General features: G+C 34.4%; 1 protein-coding gene across 1 annotated transcript in view; it reads left to right on the forward strand.

Moving 5' to 3' along the window:
* LOC106876453 (dynein beta chain, ciliary) overlaps positions 1-14,454 on the forward strand; it is an 855,334-nt gene that overhangs the window by 588,226 nt on the left and 252,654 nt on the right. The window contains exons 35-37 of the mRNA XM_089350837.1: positions 900-1,182; positions 1,720-1,893; positions 3,992-4,297. Of these exons, the coding sequence (XP_089206963.1) occupies positions 900-1,182; positions 1,720-1,893; positions 3,992-4,297 (763 nt within the window). The remainder of the gene's footprint in view (positions 1-899; positions 1,183-1,719; positions 1,894-3,991; positions 4,298-14,454) is intronic.

Here is a 14,454-nt window from a genome sequence, read left to right on the forward strand (position 1 = left end):
TCTTCCCCCCTTTTTTTCTGTTTGGATTTTGGCCATTAATATTATAGTTTTACTCATAAATAATACTACCCCACATTAATTTATATCTTATTTTAACTGGATATGTTTATCTTGTTCTAATTATTATTGTTACCTATAGTTTTAAACTTAGTAATTTAGTGTTTCATTGTATTATTCTATTTATACTGTAGAATAGATATATTTCTTTAATACTTTGACCTTAATTCCCTTACCTTAAATTTTTTCCAAATCCTTACCACTCCTTAGGGTATAGCCCTTCCATTTCCTTTTTTTTTTTTTCTTTCTTCCCTGATGCTTGATTTACCCCTAACCTGCTGTCCACCACTACTTAACCTACCTTCCTCTAAATTTGAAATTGCTACTATCTCTCCTTTAGATTTTAAATTTTTGTTTGATTCACTTGTCTGTGAAACAGCAGCATAGTCGAGATGGTATGTTTTCTTCTCTTACTCTTGTTTTTTGCAAACATCTTCAAAATGACTTTCTAAAATGAAATTCCATTTTGCAGCTGAGGAGTACATTTTCATTGTACATTCTGTGGTGTTCTCACTACATGAATAAATGGAGCTTGTACGAAACGTACGTACTGCTATAACCTATTAAATTTTTGTTGCTTAGCTTCAAATTTTATTCACCAAATCTCTTGATTTTGTTTTTGGTTTTTATCCTACCAAATTCTGGTGCCTCAAACATTTTAAGTACCACATTTAATCTTTTGATTAAATCTCTCTCTCTCTCTCTCTCTCTCTCTCTCTATATATATATATATATATATATATATATATATTATAATTTACTGAATTTTAGAACAAACTTTGTTTCACATTTAGACATTCTATAAATTTCAAACAAAATTAATTTACATTTTTATTTTTCAGCTATGTTCAAAGTTGGGTTGATGCTAGAGAAATACAATCAGAGAAAGCCATTTTGACAATACTTTTTGATAAATATATACCTCCTTGCTTGGATATTTTGCGAATTCGTTTTAAAAAAATTATTCCAATCACAGAATTTAGTCATGTGCAAATGCTGTGCTATTTACTGGAATGCTTAATCACACCAGAAAATGTACCACCAGATTCAACCAAAGAAGTCTATGAGTATTATTTTGTGTTTGCATGTATATGGGCTTTTGGAAGTACCATGTTTCGTGACCAGGTAAAATTTTCTGCTTCCTTGCTTGACTGACCTCATCTAATTTTAATCTAATTAATAGCAGTTAATAACAGTAATTAAAAAGTATGCATAAAACAATGTGTTAAAAAAAAATTCTAAAAACCTTTATTTATTTATTTTGTTTTCAGATAACTTTATCAAATATAATGCTTATTTATTCACATTGATTTGAAGAAATCATGTATTATCTCATAGCTTTCAGATTTCAATGATGTAACGGTTTAGTTTTAGAATACCATTGTAAGATAGGTGTAGAAGGCTGGATCTGGCCAATTTGAACATAAAACAGATAGAACATTTGTGCCTGATATGGCAGCTTAAATGCTAAAGGGTTAACTATTTTTAAATACAAGAGGATACATTTAAAATGTTGCATTTTCTTAAACAATTCATAGGAAAGGAAAGGCATAACTTCACATCATAATCTCTCACTAACATCATTACTTTCATCATAAGATAATCATGATAAAGATGGGTTTTTGTCCAGAAAGTAATATCATGATATATATTGTATTTTAGCTTGTGGACTATAGGAATGAATTTTCAAAGTGGTGGATAACAGAATTCAAATCAATAAAGTTTCCTGGTCAAGGTACTGTGTTTGATTACTACATTGATTCAGAGACAAAAAAATTTGAGCACTGGTCTAAGAAAGTGAATCCATTTGAGTTTGATCCAGATATTCCTCTCAAGGTATGATTAGTTTTCATTTAAACATCTTAAATACATTCCTTTTATAATATTGCACTTTTAACTAAATACATTAACTGTTTAGTTACTATGTTCTTTAGCACTTTTATACATTTTTAATTGTTGCATTTGAAAGCATATGGTATGTGGAGTTGTTGTAAGTTTAAGGTGCTCATCTACCACTCACTTCGTTTTAAATTAAAACTGTGTTAAACTATTGCATTGATGTGCAAGATGTTATATCTTACACTATCTCAGTATTTGTTCCTAAAATGTTTATGACTGAGTGGTAATCTGTATGTAGAAGCTTCCATCTTTAAGAATACTTGTTCCAACAATTCATATATTCTTTTACCTAAACCTAATTCTAATCCTACCACTAGGTTGTGGCTGTGATCCTCCTAGGATAAATAACTAAATCTCTGAAAAATATAAACCCACTGGCTGAAGTATTTAACAATACTGTAATATTGTATCAAAGTAATACAGCAAGAAGTTTGAAGATAATTTGACTGCTATTTCTACAATATCTAGCAACCATACGGAGGTCTCCCTCATTGGCACATGAATATATATATATGTATAGAATATGAATTTAAGGAGATAAAATAAAGCAGTGGTTTCTGTCAAGTCTAGTTACATCATAATGACTTCCTTTAATTCATTTGTATGCTCACTTCACTATGCTTGCAAGAGTTATATAGATCTTCTCTAACATAGTTTTGTTTCTTGTGAGATTCAACATTCTGAAGTTAGTTTTCACCACTCCTGCCCATGTCTTTCTTGACCTTCCTCTTCTGCACTTTTCTTTCATCTTTCATTGGATCTCCTAATGTTCCTTTATCCATCTGTCATAATCCATATGCATATGTACTAGTCTTATACTCGGGCTTTTTTTTGTTGTTGTTTTTTCGCAACCCATTTGTACTATGATTTTTATACTGCTAACATAACACATCTGGCTGAACATCTTTGCTTTGTTTCCTTCAACAGTTTTCACATACTTTTTCATTCAGAGGCCTTTATCTTACTACCACTGTGTGTGTGGTTTAAGCTGCTATTCTTATCAGGTTAAATTATAATAGTTAAGTCTTCCTCCATTGCCTTATATGTGCTAGTTGTGATTGGTGTAAGATTTGGATGATATCTGTCATGTTTAGCTACCACAGAGTGGTATCTCTTTGGATCATAATACAGTAGAATATTTTGAAATAGATTTTGCTATTTTTGACAGGTCATGATACTCTGTAGAACCTTGCTCATTGGCTTATCCAGTGTTACTCAAGTAGAAACATATATAAAATGGTTTTGCTATACAAAACATGAAACAATTCATGTATTATTTGTAGGCTTGTCATTTTCCTGCACTATGTCACCTTTTGTCTTATTCATAAACAATGTTGCACATTTTCCTGGAGCATAAGAAAAAATGCATTACCTTCCAATTCTCATTCATGCAACAAAAAGTTACCCCAGCAACAGATAAAATTTGACCCTGTGATTTATTTATGGGGACAGCAAAGTTGAATTTTACGAAATGGCAGCCTTTTATATACAAGTTAGGTATTTTTGAGTCAGATGGTATCAAAGATATTCTGGCTATAAAGTCATCTTCTCACATAGAACAACCAGTCAAAATAGTAACCTGAATGTTATGAAGTAGTAATTTTTCAAAAAGTCAAATGCTGTATCTTTGAGGTTCATGAGAGTGACATTAATTAGAGGTGAATTTAAACATTAATTTTTATAATTATTTAATATAACCCCAATTAAAAATTATCATCTGCTCAGAATTTAAAAGATAGAGATAGTTCAGTTTTTCCAGTTAGTTTTAGCTTAAAAAGTTGCTGTGTATGTGTTTGCAAGAGGGAGTGATGAGGAAACAAAAGAATGAATGTCATAAGGAAGGAAAAGAAAGTTCTTCTCTCTCTCTTACTGCCCTTCCACATTTCTCCATCTCTTTTCTTGACTTGAACACTTCTCTCTCTTCAACCTTTGAGATACATAAATCAGCAACTATATATAGAAATGGAAGAAGATTGATTTTATCTTAAAAGTGTTCAGTTTGGTAATGAAGATTTTAATATTTCTATTGTTTTAGTCTACATTGGTGCCAATAACTGAAACTACATGTATTCGATACTTCTTGGATATTCTCATTACTGCCAAACGACCTGTGATGCTTGTTGGTACAGCTGGAAGTGGTAAATCTGTCCTCATGCAGGATAAACTGATATCATTACCAGAAGCCTACATGACTATCAATGTACCTTTTAATTTCTATACAACATCTCAGTTGCTGCAGGATATCCTGGAAAAACCTTTAGAGAAGAAAGCTGGTCGTAATTATGGACCTATTGGCAATAAGCAACTTATTTATTTTGTGGATGACATGAACATGCCTGAGGTAAGCTAACTTTGGGAGTAAACTTTGAACAGTGTTCGATTTAATGAATGGCTTTATCATAGATTTTCTTCTCTGATATTATATTTTTGCATTTATATTGTTAAGTCTATTTTCTCCCTATTTCTCTTCACTAAACAACCACTAAATCCTAAAACAGATCTCTGTTAACCTCACCAATCTTACTTCTCTCCTTTTCTATGTTTACCTTATGCAGCACCTGTTCTTATGTGTTACAAAATTTCTACCACATCCTCTTCATATACTTTCAGTTTTATTTTTAAAGGCTTTTAGATAATTGTTAGAGCATTGAAAAATGGTCTTGCAGTAGCTGTTCCAGATCTTTCTGTTCTATGTTCAGAATACCAATAATATTTTAATTTCCATTCATCCAAGGTTGATAAAATAAAGTAACAGTCAAGTATTGGGGTCAATATAATTGACAAACAACACTCTCCCCAAATTTCTGGGTTTGAATCTGTTTGAAGTTTCTTGCTGTTGTCATCAGCATTGCTGTTGCTATCATTATCATCATTGCCGTAGTGGCAGTGGTATCAGGTGAGCTGTCTGAACTTTTAGCACATTGGGCAAAATGCTTGGTGGCATTTCGTCTGTCTTCATGTCCTGGGACCAAATTCTGTCAATGTTGACTTCGTTTTTCATCCTTTTGGGGATTGATAAAATAAGTTGCAGTTGAACACTGGAGTTGATGAAATCAACTTACCTTTCCCCCGAAATTGCTGGCCTTTTACCAAAATTTAAAACTATTATTATTATTATTATTATTATTATTATTATTATTATTATTATTATTATCATTATTATTATTATTATTATTATTATTATTATTGTTATTGTTATTGTTATTGTTATTGTTGTTGTTGTTGTTGTTGTTATTAGTAGTATTAGTAGTAGTAGTAGTAGTTGTAGTTGTAGAAGAAGAAGAAGAATGATGATGATAGTGGTCATTGTACTATGAAGACATGGCAACTTGGAGCTTCATAGGCTGTGAGAGATTTCCAATCTTTTCTACCTGTTAAACCTATGTTCATTCATTTTATTTGTTGTTAACATTGTCTGGACTATGGTGGCAGTATTTTTGTTTAAAGACATTCCCTGTTTTGCAGGAGATGCACATCTTCAAAAAATAGTATTTTGACATTTTCCAAGCGTTTTAACACATCTCAGAAAAAGCTTTTGTAATAATAATCAACTAGCTGGACCCATGAACACTTCATGGAAAACATAAAAAATGTAAGCATCTGTAAATTGTGTGCTGGTGCCAGGAGAAATGTTTCTATATTGTGACAGTTACAGAATATGGAACGAAGTGTAAAACCTATAACTATATTATCCAACCAAAACACAATTACTATTTAGCCTTAAAATACATCACACATATTCAAAGAACCTTCTTGGTTTAGTGGTACAGAACATTCTTCTGGTATTCTTTTATTCTTTTACTTGTTTCAGTCATTTGTTTGTGGCCATGCTGGAACACCACCCTTTCAATCAACCCCTGGACTTATTCCCTGTAAGCCAGGTGCTTATTCTATTAGTTTCTTCTGCCGAGCAGCTAAGTTACAGAGACACAAACACAAGCAATGGTGGTGGTGATGGTGGGGACAAACACACACACACATAAATATATATATAAATTCAAAAGGATATAATGAACAAACATCCTAGTTAGACAATCATCTTTGTAACATCCCCATATCATCACATTATTGAACATAGATACACATTAAAACACCAGGGCATTCAACATATAAATCCCAAAAGCATAAATATATATATGTATATATATATATATATATATATATATATATATATACAAAAGGTGATAAAACCTGCAAAGGCAATATAAATGGAATCATATGAGGGAAAAAACATGGAATAAATCTATGCATATAAACAGCAACTAAAAGATTGAAAACAATAAAAATTAAATAATATCTTAATATTATTTAATTTTTATCGTTCTCAACCTCAATATATGATGATAACCAGAAAAAAGGACAGCGCCAAATTTTAATAATGCATCATACATTAAGGAACCAAACAGGCAATGGCCTTTTCATCAGGAAAATTAGCTTCAAGGATATTTCACATTCTGGTTCTCTGTCAGTTTTAACAGGATGGAGGGACATAAATATATATAGTATCCACTTAATGATTGATGGTAAAAAGTTTTCTGGATTCAGTAGAGATTTGTCCATTGTTCATCCATTAACTAGTGGATAATTATTGAGAGAGAAAGATTGCTACAAGTCTTACTCAGTTTCAATCACAGGCAGTTAATTGTTTTAATAATATTGTTAATGATAAAAGTGATGGGTATAACTTTCAGAAATGTAGTGAAACCAAGAAATCTAGAGTACGTGAAATGACTTGGTTTGTCCCCCCCCCCCCCACTTTTTTTCACTTAGGGTTAGAAATTTACCTGCTTTATTCTTTAAAATATTGAAAGATAATTTCCCTAAGAGCCATAAGTATTACTTGCTGTAATAGGTTGTCGATTACATTTTCTCACTCAGTGACTCCAAACTTGGGATCTGTTATTGCATTTTCTAATAGAAGCAAAATAAATGGACAGGTAAATTTGGCACATTCTTCTAATGTAGGTTCTAATATTAGTGCTAATAGCATTTTTAATATAACAGGGGACAATGCTGAATTATTGCACTCATCAGCATCTCCAGGTATTGACAGATCAACACCTGGGAATAACTATACAGGAAACAAAATAGATCACAATAGCAATATTGAGATTAGTAGGGTCCAGGGAATTAACCGTAATTTCAGAACTCCTGACTTAAGGGGTTCTGATTAAGAAAAAAATGTAGTGTATAAGTGTACAATCCCTCCAGAGGTAGATGTTGCCTGGCTGGTGGCTGCCATCCTTTTTGAACTAAAAGAAAAGATTGTGGTCCTCCACGAAACTCGTTTTCCACTGAGGTTTTGGTAAGGGCAAGGTCTGGAGATGTTAATCCAAGCTGCCCCGGAGAACTTAGGAAGGTTGGTGGGCAGAGAAGTGCAACTGAGAGAACTGAGAAATGCAACTGTCTATCACAAAGACAAGAAAAACACAGAAAACTGTGAATAGTGCAGAAGTATGTTAGGTTGGGACAGAGAAAGAAGAGGAAAATCAGTCACCAATCCTGACCCTGCCCCACCTGACAGAGAAAAAATGCAGACAGACAGGAGCATGAAATACCCCATTCCCCTCCCCCCAAAATGCCATGTAATAATGATTATGAAAAGTTGAATGTGCCTATAAAGGTGGACATGCATTGTGAAATCTAGCTGAAGGAGAAAAACAGGAAAAGAAAGTTTATTGACACAGACAATAGGTAAGCTGTCAAGTATTTTTTGAAACCATAAATGTAGGTAACTGCTGTTTTTTGAAATTACATTTGTGTAACCACCGGTTAAATAAGTTTAAAAAGTTTAAATGAGGTCTCTTGGATGGTGAGGTTCAAGTGGCCTTCATTACATCTATTCATTTTTATTCATATCATCCGTCTCATTTGTTTATTTTTCCTCACCGATGTATGTATCTGTCTTTGTGTGCTATCCTCTTTGTGTGTGCTGGCCCTCCCATGTTTAGCCTCTAGTAGGCAATAAAGAATTATGACAAACAACTACAATGTGAAACATCCTTGAAGATAATTTTCTTGGTGAAAGGGCCAGTGTTTGTTTGCTTCCTTAATGTTTGATGCATTATTGAAATTTGGCGATGTCCTTTGAAACGGCTGTAGAAATGGACTCTGAATGGACTTTTTTGTGATTATCATCTTATATTATTTAATTTTTATCATTTTCAACCTTTTAGTTGTTGTTTATATGCATAAATTTATTACATGTAATATAAACATATGATTCCGTTTATATTACCTTTGCAGGTTTTATCACCGTTTGTATATGTATGTATATATATATATATATATATATATATATATATATATATATCATAAATATATAGGGATTAGCAGGAGCTGCTTCTCCAACATACTGCTAATCCCTGTATATTTATGATTATAAATGGTTTTACCGATAAAGGTTTTTTCATACTGAGCTACTCGGCAAAATTGTTAATTATTAATTTTATTACTAATTGACGATTCCCTGCCCTATATATATATATATATATATATTTATGCTTTTGGAATTTATATGTTGAATGCCCTGGTGTTTTAATTAGTATTTATGTTCAATAATATGATGATATGAGGATGTTATAAAGTTTGACCAACTAGGACATTTGTTCATTATATCTTTTTGAATTTATTTTCTTTGTCTCAGTTTTACTTGGCCACTTATACCTGCAGCTCTATATTTATTTTTTCAGTTTCTATTAGAGAAGCAAAAGTATAAAGATTATTATTTATTATATATATATATGTTATTTATATATTTATATGTTTGTGTATGTATGTGTACGTGTGTTTATATGTATGTGTATGTATAGGTATACGGATATATATGCATATATATATATATATATATGTGTGTGTGTTCGTATGTATATATGAGTGTGAGTTTTGACGTGGGTATGTATATAAATATACATACATGAACTTATGGGAGTAAATGTGGATTTGTTTGTGTGTATATATGAGCATACACATAAGTATAAATGATTATATACACTCATCTCAATATTTTTGTAGAAACACAAGATTAAAACCATTTATAATGCCTTTTTATTACATAACATTCCTCTCCAATTTTTATCGGATTTATATCAGCCTATCTTCTCCCAACTCTACACTCTGAATTTTCTTTCTCTTTTTTTCTTTTCTCTTTTCTTTTTTTCTTCCCTTCTTGTCCAACGTACTATCTGATAGCGTCCTAATCTCCAACGGTTTTTTCAAATGAATTATGTTATAACCTTCTCCAACTATAGTTATCATACTCGGTCATAATGTCTTACGTTTAAGATGGTTCCCTTACATTCCCTGGGGAGAAGTTTACATTTTTAACATCAACGATTCCTATGGATCGCATAAATTGTAATTCTTCGAAACATATGTCGGAATAAAGTATGCAGTTATAACATGCGTTTACTCCATTCCTTAAATTTTTATATATACTCAAATCCCCAAAATATCAAGGAGTTTCTGCCTCACTAACAGGAATTACACCACAGTTATTTTGTGATCTTTGCTACCTTGGTTTCTATTAACCCATTTATTCTATCCGAATTATTATTTATTAGGATAAAATAAATACATATAATTAAATATATATATATATATATATATATATATATATATATATATATATAACGGTATTCTTTCAGTTTCCATCTATGAAATCCACTCATGAGGCTTTGGTTGACCCAAGGTGAAAGTAGAAGACACTCTTTAAAGTATAGAGTTGAATTTCGTGTAGCCACCTCTTGGTAACTTTTCTCCCCACCTATTTTGTGGAGGGGTTATACCCATTTTTCTGGGCTTTTTTCACAGCTATACCCTGTTCGAAATTTGCATTAGTTTTTGTATGAAAGAAATGGAAGGGAGGGGGCTTGTTTGTAGTTTGTAGAGGAAGCGTGCCTGAAAAAATATGGTCTTTCCCCCTTTACTAAAAGACATGAAGAACTATGAAAGAAGACGAATAAGTACTGGGGTTGGGGCAAAAAAGACAGAACTAACAGTTGATCATTCTAGAACTCCCAGAATGGAAACATAAGCACCTGAAAACTTTCCCTCTATTCATTACTAAATGTCTTTCCCTCTTCTTCATTGTTAAAAGTAAAGAAGCTTGAAAAGATTGATTGTATTTCAGTCTAATTGTCATTTTAAATGACTGAGACTCTCCTTTCTCTGTCTCTATTGCTTCACTCCTTTTCTCTATGGTTAAGAGAGTGAAGGTGCGTGGCTCAGTGGTTAGGGGTATTTGGCCCATGATCATAAAGTCACGAGTATGATTTCTGGTGACGCACTGTGCTCTTGAGCAAGCTATTCTACTTCACCTTGCTGCAGTCCACTCAGCTGGCAAAAATGAGTTGTAGCTGTAATTCAGAGGGGCCAGCCTTGTCACATTCTGTGTAAGGCTGAGTTTCCCTGAGAACTATGTTATGGTATGCATGTCTGTGGAGTACTCAGCCACTTGCATGTTAATTTTATCCATCAATCAGATAAACAGGAACTTCATTGTCGTGAGTGATGGAGTGTCATTTTTAAAAAAAAGTGGAAGAAAAGGAAATGTTCCATATTGTAAGGCAAAAAATGTCATGTCTTTAGTATAAGTAGTGAAAGCTAAGATGAAATAATTGCTATTTTGTCGTGTAGTGACTTCGCCCTCGACTCATGCTCATTTTGATAAAAAAAAAAAAAACACAGCCTGTGCATTGGTGTTTATCTGGGGTGCTTGGCCTCCAGATCTGTGAGACCCACAAATGCCACTGTTAGGATTAACACCTGTAGTGACCCTAACAATTAAAAAGATTTTCCTGACTCTATATAGGATCTTTTTTCATTTTCTTTCAACCACTTGAAAGTTTATCTTGCTTCAGTCCACTCAGCTGGCCAAAATGAGTTGTAACTGTAATTGAAAGGGGCCAACCTTGTCATACTCTGTGTGAGGCTGAATCTCCCTGAGAACTACGTTAATGGTATGCATGTCTGTGGAGTACTCAGTCACTTGTGAGTTAATTTTATCCATGTGTGGTAATGAAAAGTAAAAGTGACATCCAATATTTGCTGTAGTTATTTGTCTTTGATTTAATAACGTGTCTATGCATCCATGTATCAACTTTTCTTTCGATCTATGTATCTACTGTCTCCCACTTTTTCTCTCACTTCCTCTGTGTCCCTCCTCTCTCCCACTTTTAATTTAACAATGTGTGTATGTATCTACTTTTCTTTTGGTCTATGTGTCTTCTTTTCTTTTGATTTATGTATCTACTTTTCTTTCCATGTATGCATCAGTCTATTCTGAACATACTGATAAACATTTTACCTCTCCTTTCAACTGTAGAAAAGTAGCATTAACATCCACAGCTATTTGCTGAGAGAGAGAGAGAGTGTGTGTGTTAGAGAGAGAGGCAGACAGACAGATAGATAGGCAACATTTCTTTTTGCAATTATCAAATATTGGCTTTATCATATATCGTTGGAAAGGAAAAGTTTTCCAACGTTTTCTGTATGAGAACAGTTCCATTGTCTTTCACTATTATTCTCTATCCACTCCCTTCCTTTACTCAATCTATCTCTCTAAATCTCTCTTTCTTCCCCTCCCTCCCCTCTCCCACCTCTATGTCTCCTTGCCTCTAACTGTCCTGCTGTGTTTAATGCATTATATTTCTCTTACCTCTCCCCCTCTCTCTCTCTCTCACTCCCTCTTCTTCCTTTCTCCAGCTTTGCCACTCACTTCAAGTATACCTCTTCTGCTTAACACCTTTTATTTCTCTTTTTCTTTTTGCCTCTCCCTTAAACCTTTTTACCTCTTCTTTTAAAATAAGTGTGACACACCACAAGTATCTACAAAAACAAAAAACTAAGCATATTAATATTATTGATGACCCCAAATCTTGAGAATACTGATGTAGCCTTGACAATGAGAAATGGTGTCATTGCCGCACCTGTGAAAACCAACAGAAGTTTCAAGGCTGAAGGTAATACACGTTTTTCTGCTAACAGCAAGAAGACATTCTACAATTTAGCAATTCAATGACAACACATTCAACAATGCAAGTAACAACAAAAACAACAATAACAACAACTTGAGCAGCAATAATGATAATCAATGCAAAGAAGACAAAAAAGAAAGAAAAATAATTTGGAAAAATATGCAAACTGTACCACCATTGCTGCTGTTGCCACTACTGAGGCAGTATGCAAGTGCTATAAGGAATCTACAAGTTTTCAGCATAAATAAAAAGAAGAAATAAAACTGGCAAGTCAAATTGTGAAATAAAAAATGGGTGACCAAATACCCCTAAATTCTCCACCTGACATGATAGAAAACCCTTTGAGAAGCATAGTTACATACCACTGCATCAGAATAAAATTAAGTTGGGTGGAAAATGTCACTGAGGCCCAGACACAAAAATCTCTGGGTCATGTGTGGGAACACATGACTCACGTCACACAAGGAAAGATGTTTAGCACAGCTCAGGTGACATCCAGGACAGAAGCAGAGGCAAGGTTTTATTCCATGATGACACTGAGGAATAAAGAACTCTGCATGGCAAAAGTAAGGGTGATGAACGTTGCATCAGAAATATTCATCTTGGTAGGTATGTGACAATTTTGGAAATAAAGAAAATTCAACAAAACTGGTCAGGAATAGTTATGAAATTGACTATACAAACCAACCAAAAAGAACATTGATGATATACCTAACCAGACTGACTTCCCAGATGACACTTACCAGTCCATGACAATGGAAGAGAGAACACCAAAATCCACATAAGTGTATCTGGCACATTTAAAGGTTTTTGCTCTTAGACAAAAAAGACAAAACCCCCTCGTGCCAACACCATAAACACAAAATCAAGTAGAAGAGCTGAAAACTACAACATCCACACCCAAGCCAAAAGAGTGGAGAAGTTTCCTCCCAGTTTCCATCAAAGAGTAAACTTTTCCTGAACACCCTGCTCTCCAAGTCTATGAGCTGAGGAGTGGTAAAGCTACTGAAAAGGATGCTGACTAAAGGGGTATGCTAGGCAATTTTTGACTCAAAACTCTGCTCAAAGCAAAGTTTAAGAATTTGGTCAAGGTGTAGGCAAAATGGTTTGCACTTGTCATTGGTCAGGGAGGTGCAAACATGAGCATTCCCAAACAGGTATTTCTAATACAACCTCCTCCTTAAGAGATACATCATAGAGAGGGCTAGGATGAAAGCTGACTTTAGTAGGGCTCTGAACTACTTGGGTTAGTAGGAAGCATTTGATACAGCTGACCATCATTACTGGGAAGCCATCCTACTATTGGCCACAGGTGTGGACCTGTTTTCATAGGTTTGATCACTGCAATGCACAGCTGTACCCACTCAGTGGTCAAAGTAAATGACCACCTGTTAGAACTGTTTCACATCACATGCTTGGTCCTTCAGAGTTGCCTGCTCATTCTTCTTCTGGCTCTTTAGCTACTGCTATAGATATTAGAACAGTTGAAAGGCATCTCTTTCAAACCCAAGAGGGCGGTGTTGGTGTATGCAGATAACATCACCATCATGGTGACAGACACCTCCTGGTTAGAAATTGTTGGCATCATTCTAAAAGAATATGAGTGGGTAGCAGGGGCCAAAATCAATACCAACAAGTTGGCAGGCTTGCACCTGGGGCAGCAGGTCTATGCCGCTGGACAGTGTTATTGGATGCTGGACTAATGAACCAATTAAATTGCTTGGGGTCTGGTTCAGTTCAAACCTCCAAGTTGATAAGAACTGGGATGAGGTAATGAACAAGGTAGCCCATCTTATCCAGAAATGGGCAGAGAAGGTGTCCCTCAAAGGTAGGCAGGGTGGCAAATGCCTACATCACTTCCGTTTATCACCTGACTGTTATTCCTTGTTCCAACAACTACTTGATCAGGTTGTTGAAGCATCTGTTATTTAATTTCACATGGAAGGGATAGATCCTGATGGTTAGGAAATCATTCTACTGCTAGCACCCTCTGTGTGGAAACTTAAATATGTTGTAGCTGCTGATGTAAAAGCACACACTTAGGTTGCACTTCCTGCAATGATTTCTAGAAAATGAATGGGCTCTTTTCATGTGGCATGTCTTTATGCAACTCATCTTCTTGACAGAGCTCTAGTCTGGGCACCTGCCATGTAGAGTGTCATCAGGCACTCATCACCCTCTACCAATCAGGTAACGGAATTGATGGATGTTCCATTTAAGCAATCTTTAGAGGATTGGTGGAAGGGAAATGTGACCACTTTCTCTGGGAGACTCTAGGCATGAATGAAAACAAATAGACTAGTCAGTTCCTGAGAACCTTCCAGTCAGGGACTACCATGGGTAATTTTTCAGAAATTCTTGACCTAGCAGTGCTACCAATGGGCACTATCAGTTCAAGATTAACAGGTATAGATGTGATGTCAGATGGGCTTCTCATAGGTGCATGCAGAGTGAGGAAACTATTATACATAAACTTGTTCAGTATCTGAGTATTACTAACTTGTGGAGTTATGTCAAACAG

The sequence above is a fragment of the Octopus bimaculoides genome, chromosome 1, assembly GCF_046866305.1.
Source record: "Octopus bimaculoides isolate indiv1 chromosome 1, ASM4686630v1, whole genome shotgun sequence".
Lineage (NCBI taxonomy): Eukaryota > Metazoa > Mollusca > Cephalopoda > Octopoda > Octopodidae > Octopus > Octopus bimaculoides.